This window comes from Pimephales promelas, chromosome 24 (genome assembly GCF_988280905.1).
Source record: "Pimephales promelas chromosome 24, fPimPro1.hap1.1, whole genome shotgun sequence".
NCBI classification, from domain to species: Eukaryota; Metazoa; Chordata; class Actinopteri; order Cypriniformes; family Leuciscidae; genus Pimephales; species Pimephales promelas.
The window spans coordinates 21017243-21036904 of NC_142792.1; the positions used below are offsets into that span (position 1 = coordinate 21017243).

General features: G+C 37.4%; 3 protein-coding genes across 3 annotated transcripts; 1 reads left to right on the forward strand and 2 right to left on the reverse strand.

The window, feature by feature from the left end:
• Positions 1 to 691: 691 nt before the first annotated feature.
• On the forward strand, positions 692 to 4109 carry LOC148965233 (uncharacterized). Its single transcript, XM_089127068.1, has 5 exons — positions 692 to 830; positions 1005 to 1102; positions 2213 to 2357; positions 2475 to 2595; positions 3726 to 4109. Exons 1-5 carry the CDS (start codon positions 741 to 743, stop codon positions 4022 to 4024), a joined length of 753 nt encoding a protein of 250 aa, XP_088983194.1. The 5' UTR covers positions 692 to 740; the 3' UTR covers positions 4025 to 4109.
• A 77-nt stretch (positions 4110 to 4186) lies between these two features.
• On the reverse strand, positions 4187 to 7268 carry LOC148965234 (uncharacterized). Its single transcript, XM_089127069.1, has 4 exons — positions 7194 to 7268; positions 6267 to 6377; positions 5865 to 6141; positions 4187 to 4520 (listed from the first exon to the last, which is right to left on the reverse strand). The coding sequence occupies exons 1-4, from the start codon at positions 7226 to 7228 to the stop codon at positions 4314 to 4316; spliced, it is 630 nt and encodes a 209-aa protein (XP_088983195.1). The 5' UTR covers positions 7229 to 7268; the 3' UTR covers positions 4187 to 4313.
• Positions 7269 to 7288: 20 nt separating this feature from the next.
• LOC148965235 (uncharacterized) lies at positions 7289 to 9629 on the reverse strand. The gene is made up of 2 exons (XM_089127324.1): positions 8878 to 9629; positions 7289 to 7422 (listed from the first exon to the last, which is right to left on the reverse strand). The coding sequence occupies exons 1-2, from the start codon at positions 9627 to 9629 to the stop codon at positions 7290 to 7292; spliced, it is 885 nt and encodes a 294-aa protein (XP_088983450.1). The 3' UTR covers position 7289.
• Positions 9630 to 19662: the final 10033 nt, after the last annotated feature.

Consider the following 19662-nt stretch of genomic DNA (forward strand, 5'->3'; position numbering starts at 1 on the left):
TCAATGATGGTGAAATCAGATTACCTGTATAGCGGCTGTTGTCAGACTCATTGTGCATATACACATCTCACTGGATTATTACAATTAATGGCTAAGTGCATGTTTGTAAATGTAACACTGATATTTGACATCTATTTTTGAGGGTGAAAATACTCAAGTGCCTAAAAAATTTACACAGTACTGTATGTATGTACTGATATGTGTGTGTGATAATGTGTACATTGATCTAGCCACATGGATTGTATTTTTGATTTTCACAGTGTATTGCATGTATAGTTATTGTATGTTTTACATTAAATTTGAGTTATTTTCTTTGTCTTATTGGCAGAATTGAAAGCCAACCAGGCAGGTCACAACCGCAGGTAAGCTATTAGCTTATTTCTACAAATTAATCAGTTGGCAGTTTGTTTTGGTCAGTATTACAATACTAGTGATTTGCAACCTTTTTTCCCCAGTATAACCAACGTGCTGTAACCGAAGCAGCACAACATTTTATGTCCTTGGTGGCCAGAGTTATCCCTGAGGAAAATGCAAGACAGGGTCAGACTCAGAGCCAGAGCCAGCAGTCAGTAAGACCTACTGTGGAACATGAAATGACTAGGTAGATAGCAAGCATATTTTAAAAGCATCTGAACTCTTCATATGAACTGTTGTCCATATATAAAACAGTATATATCTGCAGAGTTGCAGGTGAAATATTTGCTGTGAGCATTGCGCAAGGAGGACCGGCACCACGATTTATGCAAGAATGGTGTTACGAATACCTTGTTACTGGTAACATCAAAAGGGATGGTGTATATGACACAGAGATATCACCACTAATCAAAATGGTAGGTCTGGTTGACTTAATTTCATTAGATACAAGTTATCTATTAATTATTGTGTACAAGTAAATTAGTTTGGTGTTATCATGTTATAAAGCCACTGACAAATTGGTTTTGCTTTAAAATTAAGCTGTGAACCATGCTTGTTACTATTTATTAAAGGTAAAATTTTACTTGTAGATTGAAGAAGCATCTGACCTGTCCAACTACACAAAAGATATCCTGGACTGTGGCTACACTGGACTGATAGACATTGACCACAAGGAAAGCATATTAAGGTCAGCACTGAGAAAATGGTTGTTCATTTACATAAGTATCAACTCTTAAATGAAATACAATGCCTGCTGTGTTGTAGTATGGTACATTTTAAACCAGATGAAATTGAGCAATATCACACTCACAATTATAGACTTGTTTGATGGGAGCTATGAGTCTTTCTATATACAGACTCATACAATGTTGTTATTTAAACCAAAGGAATATATTTCAATTATACAAATAAATGTAATAAAACTATTTTATAGTTCCAGTCCTTGATTCTGATTGGTTGAGCTATGTTCAAAGCCGTTGTAAATTACTCAACATACACCTGTGAGCACATTACATTAGTATTACTGCGCAACTGCCGTTTGATGCTTTGTTGCTGCCAAGCAACAACCTCCCCGTCTCTCTCTTGAAACCAATACGGAAGTGAAATAAACTGCAATTACTGGCCGCTTGAGGCAGGCTGCAAAAGTGAGTTAAATCTGTATCTCCCCCATGTTAAAGTAACACCAAGTAAATTTTCCACTTCAGTCGCCCTACTGGTTGGAAACTAAATTGTTCATTGCCGCTGTCGTAAATAATTTAGCCTACCGTTGCACGCACGCTCACTGTTTACCCAGCACCGGCTTTAGAATGAAAGATGTCCACAGACAAGGTAGCGTATGTTACATGATTTCATGAAAGGATGATGTATTGCGACATCAGAAACGAAGAAAAACGAAATAATGACTATTGTAGCGCTTGACGTAAAGCAGGCGAATTTTGTAGTTCTTTTTGTGCACAGGTTCCTACCCGAAACCCGAAGTTATTTTAAGTCAATGTACCATCACAAGGGTCTTGGAAAAATATTATGAAGGTTGAAAAACTACTTAGTGTTACTTCAAAATGCCCAGATGTGCAATGCCATGCTGACTGACATGTACAGTGAATTTAGAACAGCTTAGGGGGTTTTAGGCACTCCACTCTGTAGCTAACACCCCCTTAGCTGTTCTACATCCACTGTAAAACACTGCTTCAAGGGGCTTATTGCTTTAGTATAATCTGCTTTGTTGCTTTGAATGCCCTGTTTTTAAATATGAAAAAATGTTAATGTTTTAATTTTGCCTTGATTTTTGTTTTGCCAGAGCTCTTTCTCTACACATTACAACAAAACGCATCCCAATGCTGCAACAACTGCGTGAGGGCCTTGAGATATACGATCTGATCAAAGTCATGCAGAAAAAGCCACAGGAGTGTCATGATCTTTTCGTCATAGGATATAATGACAAAGTATGTAGAAATTCAATTTTGAGCATTTGTTTATTTAGCTTTTTTTATTGTCTTAAATTAGTAATCTTAAATTACAAATGTTAAAATCCATTTTTATGCTTTTCTTTTTGTGTTTAGGTTGACTCCCATTACATTTTATCCCACCTGGCCCCAGAGATGAGCCCAACTGGTTCGATTAAACAAGTGAAAGAGTCCAAAATCATGGAATTCTTTCAAGACTTCCTACTTGAACTTGAAGGTATGGACTTAAAATGATTTTAGAATGTGCCATGTTATTTGATAACCAGGTGTAAATGTGCTACTGTTCCCATTTTAACCCTTGTGCATCAATTAAAAAAAGTTACACATACGTAAAAAGAGGACAAAAATGTCCATGTCAAAAAACTGTCATAAAAATCTGACGCTTTGGAGCACAGACTTAAGTTTGGTATCATTTTAAAGAAGACCCTTTGCAGATTATTGCTGAAGTAAAAAAAATAATAATAAGTAAATCCCAAAAAAAGTTATATAGGTATAAGTTTATGAAAATTATTTATAAAATAATATTTTATATAACATATATATATTTAAATCAGGTTGAACTCAAAACTACAATAAAATCAAAGCCATAAATCTAAATAGGTTGTGTTCCAAATTTGAGGATTTCCAAAAATGAGCTTTGGGTAACAGTTTGTTTGGGCGTAGTAACATATTTTCCCCATTGGGTGCCAGCAAAACCCCACTGGAGCTCACAGTGATTGGATTGGAGTTTGCAGTTTTTCTCTCTCAGTCTGACAAACACACACATGCGCACACACACACATATTTTTTTATAACACACATACTAACCATACTCTGACATCCATACCAACACAGCCACACAAATATCGTTGCATAATTTATCCAGTTGCCTCTATAGTATGCCGAACCAGAAAACAGGAATAAAGCGACATTTGTTTTATAGGCCAAACTTAAAAAAAATGACGCCATCTGATAAAAAATAGTAAAAAATAAAATTTTGAAGCCTTGCCATCAGAATGAAAGCCTCTTAACAAAGATTGCATAATTTTATAGTTAACTGAACCGGGGATTAAAAATGGCAGTTTTAATGGGTTTCAATGGGGACATTTTTGTCCAAAAGGCGCTGAGAGTGAGTATTTTTTGTACCTAATGCAAAAAATATTTTTTTTTAAAGAAAATGACGGTGAAATAGTAAAATTCCAATAAAAATACACACCTGTGCCAAGGTTTTTGCAGTTAGCTTTAACACAGGCAAAGTGATCAAAAAAACAAAACTGAAAAGGACAAAAATGTCCATAAGGATGCACAGGGGTTAAGAGAGTATAAATAAACAAGCATTCTAATTACATCTCTTTACTTCTTCTGAAGACACTCAACCAGAAGATGCGACAGCTGGAGAAACCTTGTCTGTACCAAATATAATGCAGTGGATGACTGGGCAAGCTCACAGGCATCTGCTTGTATCAGAAAGGGAAACGTTTAAAATAGTGTTTAAATTTGACCATTGCTGTCTACAGCACATGCCAGACCACACTGTGTGTTACCCAATTGTCAGTGCTTGCACTAATACCATAACATTTCCCGTAGTCCATATGGAAGATTACGAGTCTTTCAAAACAATCTTGCAAACTGCTGTTACATATGGGGCAAGCTTTGACAGGGTGTAGAACATTTCCAGGAATTGTTGTAAAACTTTGTATTTGGTGTACATTTCTTAAAAATTAATTAAAAAAAAATCTGCCTATTGCTTGTGGGAGCCACAAAGAGGTTTTAATAAGAAACAAGTTCCTTATTGCAAAACAGAATTTATTTTCTTTTCTCATTGAAGGCAAAATGCTTAATAAATTACATTTAAGACAAAGCAGACAGCAGTATGCCTTTTTTCATACATATACATGGATTTACATTTTTTTTGTTGCTGTAGTAGTCTAGGCTTTAAAGAATACCGGTATATATTTATAACATTAAAGCTACAGCTAATTCACATGCTTGTAAGTAGATGTCATAACCAAAACAAGTGGACTCAACGCTGGGGTTCACTTGATTCTGTAAAGTATTAAAATCTTCAGGTGACAAGGGGCAAGGTATCTCTGGGACAATGACTCCATGCTCAGAGTCAACACGCTGTGAATTCTGGTAGAATAATTCCTCAGCTTGCAATATCTGACATTTGGGGGGAAGACAGGCATTGATTACAAGAACAATCACCTTACAACGTACCATAATACAGTATGTTTTTTTTCCAAATCTATCTTAAAGGGATACTCTACTGGTTTTTTATATTAAACTACCGTAATTCATCAAATAAAAAACTGGTAGTCTATTAAAAGCCGGACCTCTGATAGTGGCCGGGGGCGGGGTCGACATATATAAATAAAGGCCGGTCTTCAATTAAGACCAGGAGAAATTTAGTGTTGATGATAGGTAATCTCCTGTGCCTTTCATAATGACATAACGTAACACACTCATTTTCCACAAGATATTTTCCTCTACATCTCATCATCGATGTCGGCCCGCTCTGCATCAGCTGACCACTGAGGAGCGAATGTACAGTGATGAGACATCCCTGCCAGATTCAAACTGTGCTTTCTCGCTATGGCTGGGGCTGAGCTAAAGACTTTCAGCATGTCATACCATATATCACAGCTAACAAGTGTTTTTAACCACATCATGTTTATTTTAAGTTTCAGACATTTAAATACAAATAAATTTATAGAAAACAATACATTTATAGTTTGTAAAAATGGTGTCTATGGAAGCAAGCAGCAATAACAATTCATTCAAATATATTTGCAGAGGTGTTTTATTCATATCAGATAAACCGTTTAAGTAACTATGAAGTTTACTCTGTTCTTCTCCCAGTTCACCGGCCGCTTACTTTCATTTTGGGAGAAACTGATGAAATCATGCAGATTTCAAGTGGATGCTGCACATTGGTGGTGGTTGAGGAGATTCCCCCCCTTCTATGTAAAGCGCTTTGAATGTCCAGAAAAGCGCTATATAAATGTAATGAATTATTATTATTATTAAATGACGTGCTGTAATAAATCCAACAGACAGGAATCTCTGAACTGCGCCCAAACAAACATCTTATGTTACAGGTCAAGATCATTTATAACATTAAAATGGATGTGTAAAATGGATAACTATATTGTATGTCATAATACCATAGCAAGTGCTTGGGAGCACTTCAACTCGGCGCAGTAATATCCATTTTACACGCTTAGAAAAGCGCAATGTTTTATTTTGTGTCACCGTTCTTGATCGAGTTACACTACTCTAGTAACTGTATTTAAATAGGGAAAACGTGGAGGTGTTTGGTCGCTTCTTTGCTTGGCCCGTATTGAATGAACATGGCTGAGATAAGATCTAACAAAGTTTCGCCGCAAGACAGAGATTTAGTGCACGCACTGAGACGAGAGAGGTATGTATCAACTCGTCTTACTTAAGGGAATAACATCGTTTAATATGAAGAACCAGTAGAGTATCCTTTAAAGTCATGCTTACCTCTGCAAAATCAGGCTCTGACACAGGTGCTTGCAACATTCCAATATTCCAAAGCTGATTCGGTGACAAATTTCCCTCGGTTCGCAAGGGATGGCAGTTCCACATCTCTATGAAATGCTGCAAATCTGTGTGTATTCTGGGGATGAAAACATATCTCACACAGAATAGGTGAACAGCATTGGACAGGTCAAGTAATCCCTCCTCTTCCAAGCTGTGGAGAACATTGTAGTAACTTGATGTTACAGCAGTCCAAACGTCTCTCCATAGCCGTTCCACTCTAAGACAAAGAAAAGTGTGAGGTGCTGATTTACCTGCATTTCTAAAGTTTACATTAAAAAAAATCAGAGATGCAAAAAAAGTGTATGAGAAGAATACATTAACCATGATCTCCTATTTAATTACCTCTGGTTATGCACACTTTTTCCAGCAATAAAGCTGCCACGGCCAGTTCCTCGCACAGTAAACATGCACCGAGCAATGTCTACATTCTCCACCCCTTGGTCTGCTCGTACTCTAAAAAAAAGTTAGAAAGAGCAGTTTTTGATTATTAGAAGTATTATATGTTTTGGTTTCACAAGCCTCAAATCTACAAACACCAAACTCGGCTCAAATAGTCTTTATAGCACGGACAGTTTCAGTACCTGATTATGACTGGGTACTATGAGCAGAGTACAGTTATTACACATACCTGGCAAAGTTAATAAGAAGTGTACAGCTACAAAAATGTACTAATTTATTGATAACAAATTTCTTTCCTCAAGCAATGTAGCTCTTCAGCAATGTTTAGCAGAACGATTGTAAAGCAACACAGCCAAAGTTCAGTAGCACAGTAATACTTATTTAATGAGGTAATGGGTATGTTTAAATTAGGGCTGTAAATTAAATGCGTTATTAACGGCGTCAATTGTTTTATCACAAGATTAACCTTCTTTTTGGCCTACCAAACTTTGTAGTTTTTTTGACATGCTTTTGCAACAACTAGTAACATTAGTAAAACTACAAAACCACAGATCTAGCTAGACCGGAAACAAAACAACAGGCACGCCGCACACACTTGTTTGGGCTTGCGAGCTGGCCAAAGTGAATGAGAAGCGCAGCGAGCCACGTCTAGGACAACTCGTATCACACATCGGACGTGCACTTTCTCAGTTTATGGCCAACAATTTTGTTGTTTAAGGACATTGTGGAAGTAAGATCACAAGCACACACACAACTGATGCAAATTCTCTGCCCCCTCGTCAATATCAGGACCTCGTCAGTATTTATTTAACCCTTTTATTGACGGACAGTGTTACATTGTGTGAGAATCATTCTGTGTAATGTGGATACCTTGATGGCCATCCATTTTTTTCTATTCCATCCATGAAAAACCCAAAAGCTGTTTTGGCTTTGTTATTCCCAGCAACATCCGGGTAAAAGATCTGTTCAGGAGTTGGACACAACAACATAATATTGATATGTAAGATATACAAGAGAAATAATGAGGGGTTGATTATTAATAAATATGTTTACCTTCCTTGAAAAGCCATCAATAGCCCCAAAAATCACTATGTTGTACCTATTTAAAAAAAAGCCAGCATTTACAGCATTTTGTTTGTTAACATAAAATGTTTATTTTATTTTATGAGCAGTCTCTTCTGCATTTCTTCGATCCAAAATATAGTAAAAACAGTAATAATGTGAAATACTTTTACAATTTAAAATATAAATCTTTTTTAAGATAAATTCCTTTACTGTCACTTTTGATAAATATAATGCATCCTTGCTGAATAAAAGTATTAATTTCTTTTAAACAGTAGTGTCTAGTGTTTAATGTTGGAAAATATTTTATTTTAAATTAATACTGTTCTTTTGAACTTTCTATTCATCAAAGAATCCTGAAACAAAATTGTACCTAACTGTTTTCAACATTAATAATGATAAGATTTTTTCTTGAGCATCAAATCATCATATTATACTGATTTCTGAAGGATCATGTGACACTGAAGACTGGAGTAATGTCATGATGCTGAAAATTCAGCTTTACAATCACAAGGAATAAATTACACTTTTCATTTACATTGTAATAATATAATAATACTGTTTCTACTGTATTTTGGATCAAATAAATGCAGCCTTGATAAACCAAGATTTTTTTTTTTAAAGGGCACCTATTATGGAATTTTGAAAATGACCTTGCATGTAGTGTGTAACATAGATTTAAGTGAACAAAAACATCCTGCAAAGTTTTAAATATGAAAGTTCACCGTATACAAAGTTATTGTCTCTCAAAAGCAAGAGTCGACACCGAGTCGCTAATATGAATCGAACAAAGCTTTTTCTCTAGCTATATGACGTCACCTCGACAAGTTATTTGAATAAGATACACCCGCACTGCACGCGCCGCGCAGACACCAGTGAAACTTGAAAACCTCATGTTGACAACAAGACGCTGTGTTCTGAAGTGTAAATCAAAAGCAAACTTTTTTTTCATTTTTTTTCAGGGACAAGCATGTGAAGAATCAGTGGCTAGAGTTTATATTTACAACTATACCACACAAGTATAGGCCGAACTGCTGTGTTCACCTCATTTTAATGACGATTGCTTTACAAACACAACTGACTGTGTCATCTGACCAATCACCGCAGATTAGCATCACACAAAGGAGTGGTTCAGAAAAATTAGTCGTTGAACGAATCATTTGTGAGTTGGTGAGCAAATCAGGTAAAAATAAATGCATATTATAAGATAACAAAAGTGTTTTTGTCATTGCATGCATGTAAAACTGTTGTTGGGGACTCCCAGAACAATATTACGAACATTTTAAATGCCATAATAGGTGCCCTTTAAAATATAAAACATCTTCTACAGATCCCAAACTTTTGAATGGTATGTGTAATGAGATTTAATGTCAAATTTCATTGATTTAGTGATAACATCAACATCACAAATGACACAAGACAAACATAAAGCTATGATTAATATTTAATTAAAACTAAATTAAAAAAAATTATTAAATGTATTAAAAATTACCTTATCAGCTTGTGATTAGTATCTATATGGACAAGAGACAAAGGAGCAGGAACAGAGTATGTACGTCTTGCAATGCATGACAGCTGGACCATCCTTGAAATTACCCCTGCACCATCTACACGTTGCAAAGACATCTTAACTCTTTTCCATGTAACACGATGTCCCATTGCTTGTAGAGACCCTTTCACCAGCCTGTATCCAGCATGAGGTGTTCTTGCCTTTATAGATCTAACTTTCTGATCAAGCTCATGATCAGAAATATCAGAATAGTTGCTCCTGACAGACAGATTTTCCTCTTTCATTCGCCTGTATAAGGTTGATCTTGAAATGCCATGCACTTCAGCCAAAGAGGCCAAAGGTAAGTGCAAGCTGAGCAAATTTTGGAGTGTTTCTCTTCGTATGTTTAATCTGGGACGACCCACACTTCCACTCCATTCAGCCACAGCTACATTGTCCAACAATGGAGGGACTGTACTCTGTGAAAGGTAATTGGAGATAACTACATTTAACTGTTCTAGAGCATCCACCACACCCTGGGGTATGTCTATATATGATGCTCCAGCTCGAACAAACTGTAACTCCTGACAGCAAACAAAGTGGAGATAATCAAAGTCAATGGGATGCCTATTAACAATTGAACCAATTCTATCCACAGACCTATGCAAAATCTGCCATTGCGTGGTCCTGCAAAGAGAAATAACATTTAAAAACAAAATTAGCTGGTGTAACAAATATATAATATTCAGAAGCATGTCTATTTAACTGTATTACTGAGCTTTAGACTAAATCAAAATGTTGCTGTAATGTGTCAGAAGGAAATATCGGTGTTACATTTACAAACATGCATTTAGCCATTAATTGTAATAATCCAGTGAGATGTGTATATGCACAATGAGTCTGACAACAGCCGCTATACAGGTAATCTGATTTCACCATCATTGATTTTTTTTTCTGGGATTACATGAAGAAACAGAAAAAACTGAGACAGACTAACGTTAAATCCAGAAGCACTGTGGCAACATCTCCAAGGTGACGCAATTCTGACACACTACAGCAACATAACCGATGAATAACTGACTTTAAACTATTTTTTGGGTGAAAATACTAACGTGCCTATGACTTTAAGGGGCTGGTGCACCGAAGGAATCTTATAATTATAACGTTAGTTCCTCGAATTTATGGCGAATCTAAAAACCATTGGCCAAAGTCGTGTAGCTAAGTATTTACTCCAGAAACTAACTATACAGACATCGAAAATAGTGGCCTTTAACGTCACGCTGAGAAAATCCAATGTGATTATGTATGTCTCCTCAGATAGCAACATTGGACATCAATCAATCACACGGCAAACGGTACTATTTGGTGTTGGCTAATACAATCTAGTCATCGGTAACACTAACTACAGACTGGTCTATCCGACGCAACGTAACGTTATTAAAATGGGACAGCATAAGAAGAGAGAACCATTCAGTTCACTTGTCAGTTGTCACTATGATATTAAATTGTCTTACTTACCCAGTAAACGACCTGTTGCACGCCATTCTGGAAGATCGCTCGCTTTTCCCTCAGACAGACTGGCGACGAACGATGATGATGATGGCAGCGGCAGCAGCGGCGGGAAACTGTAGTGGGCGTGGCCAACCTGTCACTTCAATCGAGGGTGACCAATAGAAAAAGGCCTTTCATATGGTTGTTAGAGACCGCCCACTGCGGTACGGTGAACACGCGCAAGCAAAACTTTTCAACTCGCAAGCAAAACTTTTCAACTCGCAAGCAAAACTTTTCAACTCGCAAGCAAAACTTTTCAATCCGCAAGCAAAATATTTACACCCGCAAAAAATACAGCAGAAAGGAGAGCAACATGTGTGGGGTTTTGATGAAAAGTTTTTGAAGTACACAAAAAATAAAAAAAACGTTTTCAATAGAGTACACGCACTGCAAATAATTTTGTTATCAACTTCTTTATTTTTGAGCCTTTAGAAGACTTTTTTGCACTCTTTTATTTTATTTTATTACAAAATAATTAGATTTACTCTCAAACGCAGTATGTTTGATTGAATAAAAAAGACACAAAGGTAACTCCATACATTATGAGCCAGATTTACTAAATAGGGCAAATTTAGCATGACAGAGCAATTCCAAAAACAGTCGTATCATTTCCTTAATAACCAATGGAATCTACTAGTTAGCTTCTGCTTTAAGACTTTTTTTGGGGTGGTAAATAATGACGCAAACCTTAGTAAATCACCTTGCGTGATTCATTTAAATACTCTCCTCTCATAAATTTTGCGCCTGAAAGGGAAACTCCAACAAATGCATATGCAATAAGGTCAGCCGCAAAAATATCACTGTCTACCGCCTTTCAGCACTAATTCTTCACTGCGTGTCTTTGGTGAATCCTGACAGTAGCTCTTTAATGCCAAAAGAGGGTTTGCACTTGCACAAAGCTGTTAGTAAATCTGGTCCTTAAGCTCATGTCCTCTCTCCATTTGCTGACACATGCCTCCATTTTACATTTTCTTTACCCATTTCTCCGCAATAAGCAAGAGAGGCCCACTATGTACACTGTGCATACTTATGTATAGTGATGCCATTCTCCATTACAGTCTCACTTTAAATATGATTTGTTGCCCCATGAATCAAAAGAAAGCTCCCAGCAGCAGCCGCAGAGGTTTCCAGTCGCAGCGTAGCTGGAGAGGTGCATGTGTTGACAGTGCAGTGACAGGTGCACATGCAGTCACTCTCTAAGTATAGCTGATTGCGTACTGGCATTCTGGATACGTCTTCTGTGTGGGATTAAAATACAAAGCCGTTTGAGTGACTGACTCTCATGAGCTGTTGCATGCTGTGGTGCCCAATTCTCAGACAACTAAAAAACTCTTACTCGTAATTCTTATGTATTCTGGGACACTTGAAATTAAGCTCAGGGGCATTTCAATTTCGCTGCATCATATTTGAGATGTTTCAACAAATTCAGTTGAACATGGTTTGGAAAAACACACACCTCTCAACAAAAAAGTCTTGCAGCTGAATATGCACATCAGAGCAAAAACCAAGCCATGAGGTCAAAAGAACTGCCTATAGAGACAGTATTGTGTCAAGGCACAGATCTGTGGACAGACAAGATTCCCTGGTCTGATGAACCTCCGTTTCATATGTCATGTCTGGAGGAAACCAGGCACTGTGCTCATCACCTTCATCATGCCGTGGGCATGTTTTTCAGCGACAGGGACTGGTGGACTCGTAAAGGTACAAGTAAAGGTGGGCATACACTGTGCGATGTCTGTACGATTTCAGCAAGGTACGTACTCACACTCAACGAGTAAATCGCATGCGATGCAAAGGCAAAGTTCAGGATTTATGTGCTCACACTGTACGGTCCGATCGTCGAGCTGCGACTTCTAGTGTTGTCAAAAAACTCGGTACTTCGGTACCAAGTCGGAACTAAAAAAAAAAAAAAAGAATGTTACGGTACCAGCTTTTCTAGGTACCGAGTACCAGGTTAATCCAGTTCTGTTCTAGACGCGAAACGTGCACAGTTGCGTCCTCTTTGTAACGCTGATATGGCTCTCTCTCTGAATCCACTTGTTGAAAGGAAATAAGGAGGAAAGAGCCACATATGGAAATATTTTGGATTAGGCTAAAGTCACGTTGCCATAAGAGGCCGATTACATGCAAATTCGCAATTTCAAATATAGGCGCGATTCAAACGCGCTCATAATAAAAACTCGTTGGCGTTGCATAGCAACGACAGACGCCCCGTGGGAGCAAGCGCTTTGGAAAGAATAAGCACGCGCAAAAATGTAATTAAAAAACACGCGCGATATGTGAACGGCATCTAAAGTGCTTTCGGGGTAGTTTTACGAGTACATGAGCACAGTAGTATCCACCCGACACCAGAGTACTGCTGGTTAGTATTGTCATTGCCAGTTCTAGGCGTATTCTTGCCTTTATAACTCAGCAGGTTTAAAAAGCCTTTTTAAAATTAAATATGAATGCAGTTTTAGATTAAATAAAAGGACAGTCAAGTCAAATAAAACATGTTTTATGGTAATGCTACAAAGATACCATTCATCAACATTACTTAGTTATCAACACATTGAGTGAACAATATATTTTTACAACATTAATTAACAACTTTAAAAATGTGTTAGTGTATACTATTGTTTATCTAATCTTTTTCTAAAGTGTTTATAATACAAATGTACAGTTTCCATACTTGTAACCGTGATAAACACTTAAATATATGTAAATTTAAACTAAGCTTTGGTACCGAAATTGGTACCGAGAACCGTGAATTTTAACTGGTATTGGTACCGAATACTGAAATTTTGGTACCGTGACAACACTAGCGACTTCACTGCTCACACTATACGTGTAATATCTGCGATAACCCCCTGGATTGCGCCTATTTACGTATATGTATCCAGAGATATTGTTAAAACAAGCATCTGCTATCAATATCAAGATGATTTAGCATTTTCAATTTATGCATTTAATTATTATTAGTATTATTGTATTATCATTATTAGGGGAGGCCTATAGGCTAATTTTATTATTAAATTGATCCGCAATTATAATTAATTTGCCACGCAATATTTTCACAGCACATAACCAACGTGCTGTGAAGATAATACATAATACATACTCCTCATTAAAAATTGTCTAAAACATTTAGGTCGATTACAATGAATTATAGGCATATAAAATAACTATTAACAGTCTATAATATGTCCGAACATTGCCATAATTAATCATCAATGAAAAGAGGCGTTACATCGCAGGTGGTTTGGAAGACGTGGGTAATATTATCCATTTTGCAACACGAACTGGAGGTAAGCAACAGTAATTTGTAGCTAGTTTGAACTACAGAACTTAAAGATCTCCCTCTTTTCTTTTTTATTTTAATTTTATTTTTGCTGCAGATGAAATGGTTAAACTTCTGTTTTCGCGCAGGTGCAGTGAGGGGAAAAAACACTGAGTTTAGGGCAATCGGTTCGTAGGTTTGCTTCAACTGTGCGATATTACGCACAGGATCTTACTGTCACGAGGAGCGACCAAAATTCATCCGACCATCCGATTGTCGATCGTGAGAGGTTAATCGCCTCTCGTTTCTCCCTGTACACTGCATGAACACTGCACGACAAACGACGCACGGCAAAGCTGAAAAATCGGTCCGACACGAAAAAGAGTTGCACGAGTCAGAATTCGGCTCAAAATCGGACGAAAATCGCCTAATCAGAACCTCAGACAGGGCATACGGTCCACTTTCCAACAGGACAAAGCACACCGCTGACAATGTAACAGTGGCTTATGGACAACTCTGTGAACGTCCTTGAGTGGCCCAGCTAGAGCCCGAACTTGAACCCAACCGAACATCTCTGGACAAATCTCTGATGGTCCCCTTCTTGACTGAGCTTGAGAGGATCTAAGGGGAAGAATGGCAGAAAATCGGCAAATGCAAATGTGCAAAGCTTGTCGCATTAACATTAAAGACCCTGAGGCTCTAAAGACGCTTCAACTAAGTACTGAGTTAATGGAACAAATACCATTGCAATGTTATTATTTCCGTGTTTCCTTTTTAATAAGTAAATACAAGCTTTAGAATATGTGCATTCGTTTATCCTTATACAAACTTCTATGGTCATAGAGTTGGAGCCTAACCAAGTTTAGGCCAGAGGCAGGGGAAAGCACCCTGGACAGATGGCCAGTCCATCACAGCTCTCTCTCTCTCTCTCTCTCTCTCTCTCACACACACACACACACACACACAATGAGGGAAACCCACGCTGACATAGGCAGAACATGCAAGTGTAATATGCTGAGTAAAATGTGAACAAGATTGACTGTATGTGTTCACCTGAGGTTTAATCCAGTAATCACTTTAAATAATTATTAAATATTGATGTTGTTAAGGACGTTGAAATGTTTATGTTCTGCATTAATTCATATTTTTAGTGATTTTGTTTGAGGTTAAAAATGTAGTGATGGCATGTTTGGGATGAGGGCATCTGATTGGTGTGTGCGCGCGGTTACTAATAGTTGGGGAGTTCTCGCGAGACGCTTCATTCTTTAGTAAAAACTCTGTACAGTAAATGAAGCATCTCGTCCAACCCGATCTCACGACCAAGTCGTACGAATTCGACGAATGATTAAAAAGTGGCTAATTCGTAACAATTCTTACGACCTCACTCGTGCGAATGAATACGATTTCGCTAAATCGTACATATTTTACGAATTGGCCAATTCGTATGAATTCGCACGAATGACCTACCCTTTACCCCGCCCCTAAACCTAACCATCACTAGGGTTTAGACAAATCGTACGAATTAGTACGAGTGAGGTCGTACGAATTAGACACTTTTTAATCATGCGTCGAATTCGTACGAATTGGTCGTGAGATAGTGCTGTCTCGTCTGACTGTTACTGATAAACCTGCTCCCTTACAGGTACATGAACCGTACATTTGCACTCATGTGAATATTAGTGTGACTAAATCTATTTTTGCTAGGTTGGGTATTGTGTTGTATTGTTGGGCTAAGTGCGATACGGGGCAAATCCAATGTAAAATGCTAGCGTTTTAAGCTGGAGAGCACGCGGTTCGCGCGCAAATCGTTCATATGTGTATTGGTAGGGTGATTAAATGTATACGGTTGAATTTATATAATGTGCCCTGTTTAGTTAAAGGTCGATGTATGATCTGTGTTGTTACATGTGTTTTATGTGAGATTGAGGCATGTGAATATAGAGTGTCGCTGTTCTACTTTAAGTGCACTCATTTATTCACAGTGAACTTGTGATGCGTTGATTTAAAGGGGAAGTACATACGAGCTCATGCACTTGTGTATAACATTATAGAAATAATAGAGCTCATGCATTGTTGTGTAATAATTGTTCATTTATTGCCACGATTCATTCTAAGCAAAAACTCTGTAAATGAAGCATCTCGTCTGTCTGTTACTGATAAACCTGCTCCCTTACAGGAGTGCTTCACAAACGGAAACAAAGAAAGGACTCCTGGCTCATCCGGGGACCTCCTTGCTGTGCGGCAACAGCGCTAACCACTGAGCCACTGTCACATTTTCAGACCAACATTTCATTTCCTACATTTAAAGGAGAACTCCGGCGAACAATGAACCTTTGGTCTAATAAAACGTCGGTACCTAGTCAACCGTTCTCTGAGTTTTGTTTTCATGATAATCGAATGTAAAGAGTTTTATCTCTAAAAACTGTTTAGCGTATAATGCTAGTAATGGGGGCATTGAGTAAGTAAAAAGAAATCGCTAGTTTATACCACTAACAAGGCTCAAAATAGCCCTTCACTAACACAGTAATATAATGAGAGTCCATACATCCAAAACGAAGCATTGAGAACTTTGTAAGTGTACAGACCGTTTAATAAGAAGATACTTTATGAAGACAGTTCACTTCGTGTATACAGACAGGAGCCATCTTAAAAAATAGTCTCGATAAGTCGATCCTCGAACGCCGTTCATACAGTTCAGAAGTTCGTTGAACTTCATAGAGTTCTGATCACTCAGCACGACGTTCGTGGTTCGACTTATCGAGACTATTTTTTAAGATGGCTCCTGTCTGTATACACGAAGTGAACTGTCTTCATAAAGTATCTTCTTATTAAACGGTCTGTACACTTACAAAGTTCTCAATGCTTCGTTTTGCATGTCTGGAGCCTCATTATATTACTGCGTTAGTGTGGGGCTATTTTGAGCCTTGTTAGTGGTATAAACTAGCGATTTCTTTTTACTTAGTCAATGCCCCCATTACTAGCATTATACGCTAAACAGCTTTTAGAGATAAAACTCTTTACATTCGATCATCATGAAAACAAAACTCAGAGAACGGTTGACTAGGTACCGATGTTTTATTAGACCAAAGGTTCATTGTTCGCCGGAGTTCTCTTTTAAGAACAACTTTAATGTAAAAAACCTTGATTGGATAGTATCGAACACTGATTGTAAATCTCTCAAAGCTTCTGGTTTTGTAGGAGCAGAGAAATAGATCTGATAAAAGTGAAACCTTGCTTTTTCAATATTAACATCAAGACAGTTTATGTATATAGTAAAATAGTAATGGCCCCAATACGGATCCTTGGGGAACTCCCTTGACCTCTTCTTTTACTTTGCACCTGCACACATTGGGTTTTCCCTTTAAATATAAAATAGGACGATGAACAGGTGGATGATTGAGGGAGTGAGTTCAGGTGTGGAGACAAGAGGATCCTGGGAAGTGTAGTGCAAAGACTACATCATCTGATAATCCAACACTTCTACGTCTATCTAACAATATGTCATGGTCCACAGTGTCGAACGCTTTGGATAAATCAATAAAAAAGACATGCACGGTGTTGTTTTTCATCTAAGCACCCTATAAGGTCATTTATAACTTTTAGGGCAGCTGTAATAGTGCTGTGTTTTTTACGAAATCCCGATTGGTTGGTAGTCAAAAGTTTATGAATCATTAGTTGCATTAATACAGGCAGATATTTTGTTTCAGTTGCCTTCTGAACTTCCGGGGCAGCAGCTGTTTTTTTTCTCTCTCCATGCTTTTAAATGCTGCTCTACCACTCAACCCAGAGGCTCATAACAGTGACGGTCCTACAGTACACCTCTGTTTGTTCACAGCCATGGCAACCTGCAGCTATAGCCCCTAGTTTATACTTCCACAGCTGTCCCTTCAACATTCAATACCTCCACTGCAGCACAATAGAGCAGTGCTTAGAGAGATTAGTCAAGCATTTCTCCTGGTCTATGGATCCACTTGCCCAACAGATCCACAGAGATGACGCCATGATTTGTACACCCTTTCAAAACATTAGTAGAATTTAAATGAATTTCTTTCAGTGTACGTAATTAAAGTTTAAGGATATTTAATGGTGCGTTCACGTGGTTATGGTAATTATGGTAAATACCAAAAGACGACGTGGAAAATACACATCAACACACCCTCATGTGGTATTTTCCACTGGGGAGCTCGAAGAATATTTTGATGCACGAGTTGCCGCGATGATATAACCTTTGACCTTTTCAAAATGGCGGAAAGCAACGCGAGAGTCGTGAATGGTAAAAATATGTACTATTCATGATCTAGAAAATATACAGCATATTATTTACTTTTATTTATTGCTTGCTATAGCAGATGACTTAAAAAAGTTTTAGCAAAATAACAGGTGTGGATCTCCAAAAAAAACACTTGAACACAACACACTGGTAAATAGCAGTTCACAAGTGGAAAATATCATATTTTCCATAGCACGCAAACACACCATATGTATACTTTATGTAGTAAGTATACTAACATCAATGGACTACACTACAGTATAGTTTGTAAGTGTACTATTTCTGGACTACTTGAATTGGCCCACTTTTTAGTGTAGAAAAGTATACTTTTAATTATTCTTTAAGTGTAACAGTAGTAAACTTTGAGAATATACCTACATGTTTTTCATTTGTACTGCAACTAGACTACATATTTGTATTAACAAAAACATTTAGCATATAAATTGAAGTATACTCTCAATAAACTACTCTTAAGTTTTATACTGCATTATACTTTTATTCATTTTTGTATTTGAAATATACCTTAAACGGTACTTTTAGTTTGAAGTAAAGTTCAAAGTAAACTACTCAAAGGTATTTTAAGGTTTAAGTAATTCATATGTACTCTACCAGTGAACTACACACACACACACACACAAATAATTAGAATTAGGAACATTTTATTTAAAAATTAATATTGCAGTGTCCTGCAATTGAATTATATCTGTATTTTTTTTTACTTTCCTAAAATCGGAAAATTTTGAATTTGCCATTTAAAAATCCATTTGTTCAACTGTCATGTTGTAGCTAGAGTAGGAATATAACCAACCAACACATTCATTGAGAGTTATTTTTCCACTGCTCAGTGTGGAAGTAAATGAAACTTTTTAAATATAGCTACGCCAGCCAGGAATTATTTTAGACATGTACTCGATAATCCTCATTAAACCGGCGAGAAAAAAAATAAAAAATTCATATCAGATTCAAGGAATCTGGTTAAACACGTTTAATATTTGCATAGCCAAACAAAGGAAAATAAATTGGTCAAGAAATACGTTTTAGTATAAAGTGTGATTTTTATCTACTAGCCTGTCACTCAGTTCATGTTTAGTAGACTGAATATATTTCATTCAGTAAATTACATTGTATCACTTGAACCTAGGCGATCTGAATGCCAGCACAGAGCCGGTCACAAAGCTTTTTGGTAATTTAAAGCGATATCGTCAATGTGATGGTATATAGGCTGTCTAACTAATGTAAATCAATATTTATGCGGCAGCTCTATAGTTTGACAGGGGGAGTGTAAACTGAAACTCAGATTTACACCTCTAAAATGCTCAACTATGCCACCCCAACATTACCATAGGCAATATTACCAGGGAATCACCTTTCAGAAACGCCTTTCACAAGTTCAGTTATGGTTGAGTCAGGATCAGAAACAGAGGTGTAATACAAAAAAGATTTTTATTAACAACCATTAAACACCATGTACCAGTAGTCAAGTATAAAAAGGAAGGATATCACACACACACACACACACACACACACACACTGCAACATCTGCTCCAGGGCTGGGAACCACTCGCCTATTCTCAAGAAACCACAGCAACCACACGTACATTCACACTGCAACCCCAACTGTGAAACACCTCACGCGAAAGAGTTGACATCCACCAAACACACACACGGATATGTGTCCCCGACCCCCTGGAGAGAGAGCGGAAGCGCC

Bases quoted from the DNA above. Each gene is read 5' to 3' on its own strand.
- LOC148965233 (XM_089127068.1), top strand. From the start codon at position 741: ATGCAAGAATGGTGTTACGAATACCTTGTTACTGGTAACATCAAAAGG. The intron at 2,358-2,474 runs GTATGTAGAAAT...TTTTGTGTTTAG, and splicing joins TCATAGGATATAATGACAAA to GTTGACTCCCATTACATTTT. The intron at 2,596-3,725 runs GTATGGACTTAA...CTTCTTCTGAAG, and splicing joins CTTCCTACTTGAACTTGAAG to ACACTCAACCAGAAGATGCG.
- LOC148965234 (XM_089127069.1), bottom strand. From the start codon at position 7,228: ATGGATGGAATAGAAAAAAATGGATGGCCATCAAG. The intron at 6,142-6,266 runs GTAATTAAATAG...TCTTTGTCTTAG, and splicing joins AAAAGTGTGCATAACCAGAG to AGTGGAACGGCTATGGAGAG. The intron at 4,521-5,864 runs GTAAGCATGACT...CCCAAATGTCAG, and splicing joins CAGAGCCTGATTTTGCAGAG to ATATTGCAAGCTGAGGAATT.
- LOC148965235 (XM_089127324.1), bottom strand. From the start codon at position 9,629: ATGCTTCTGAATATTATATATTTGTTACACCAGCTAATTTTGTTTTTA. The intron at 7,423-8,877 runs GTAATTTTTAAT...TTTTTTAAATAG, and splicing joins ACTAATCACAAGCTGATAAG to GTACAACATAGTGATTTTTG.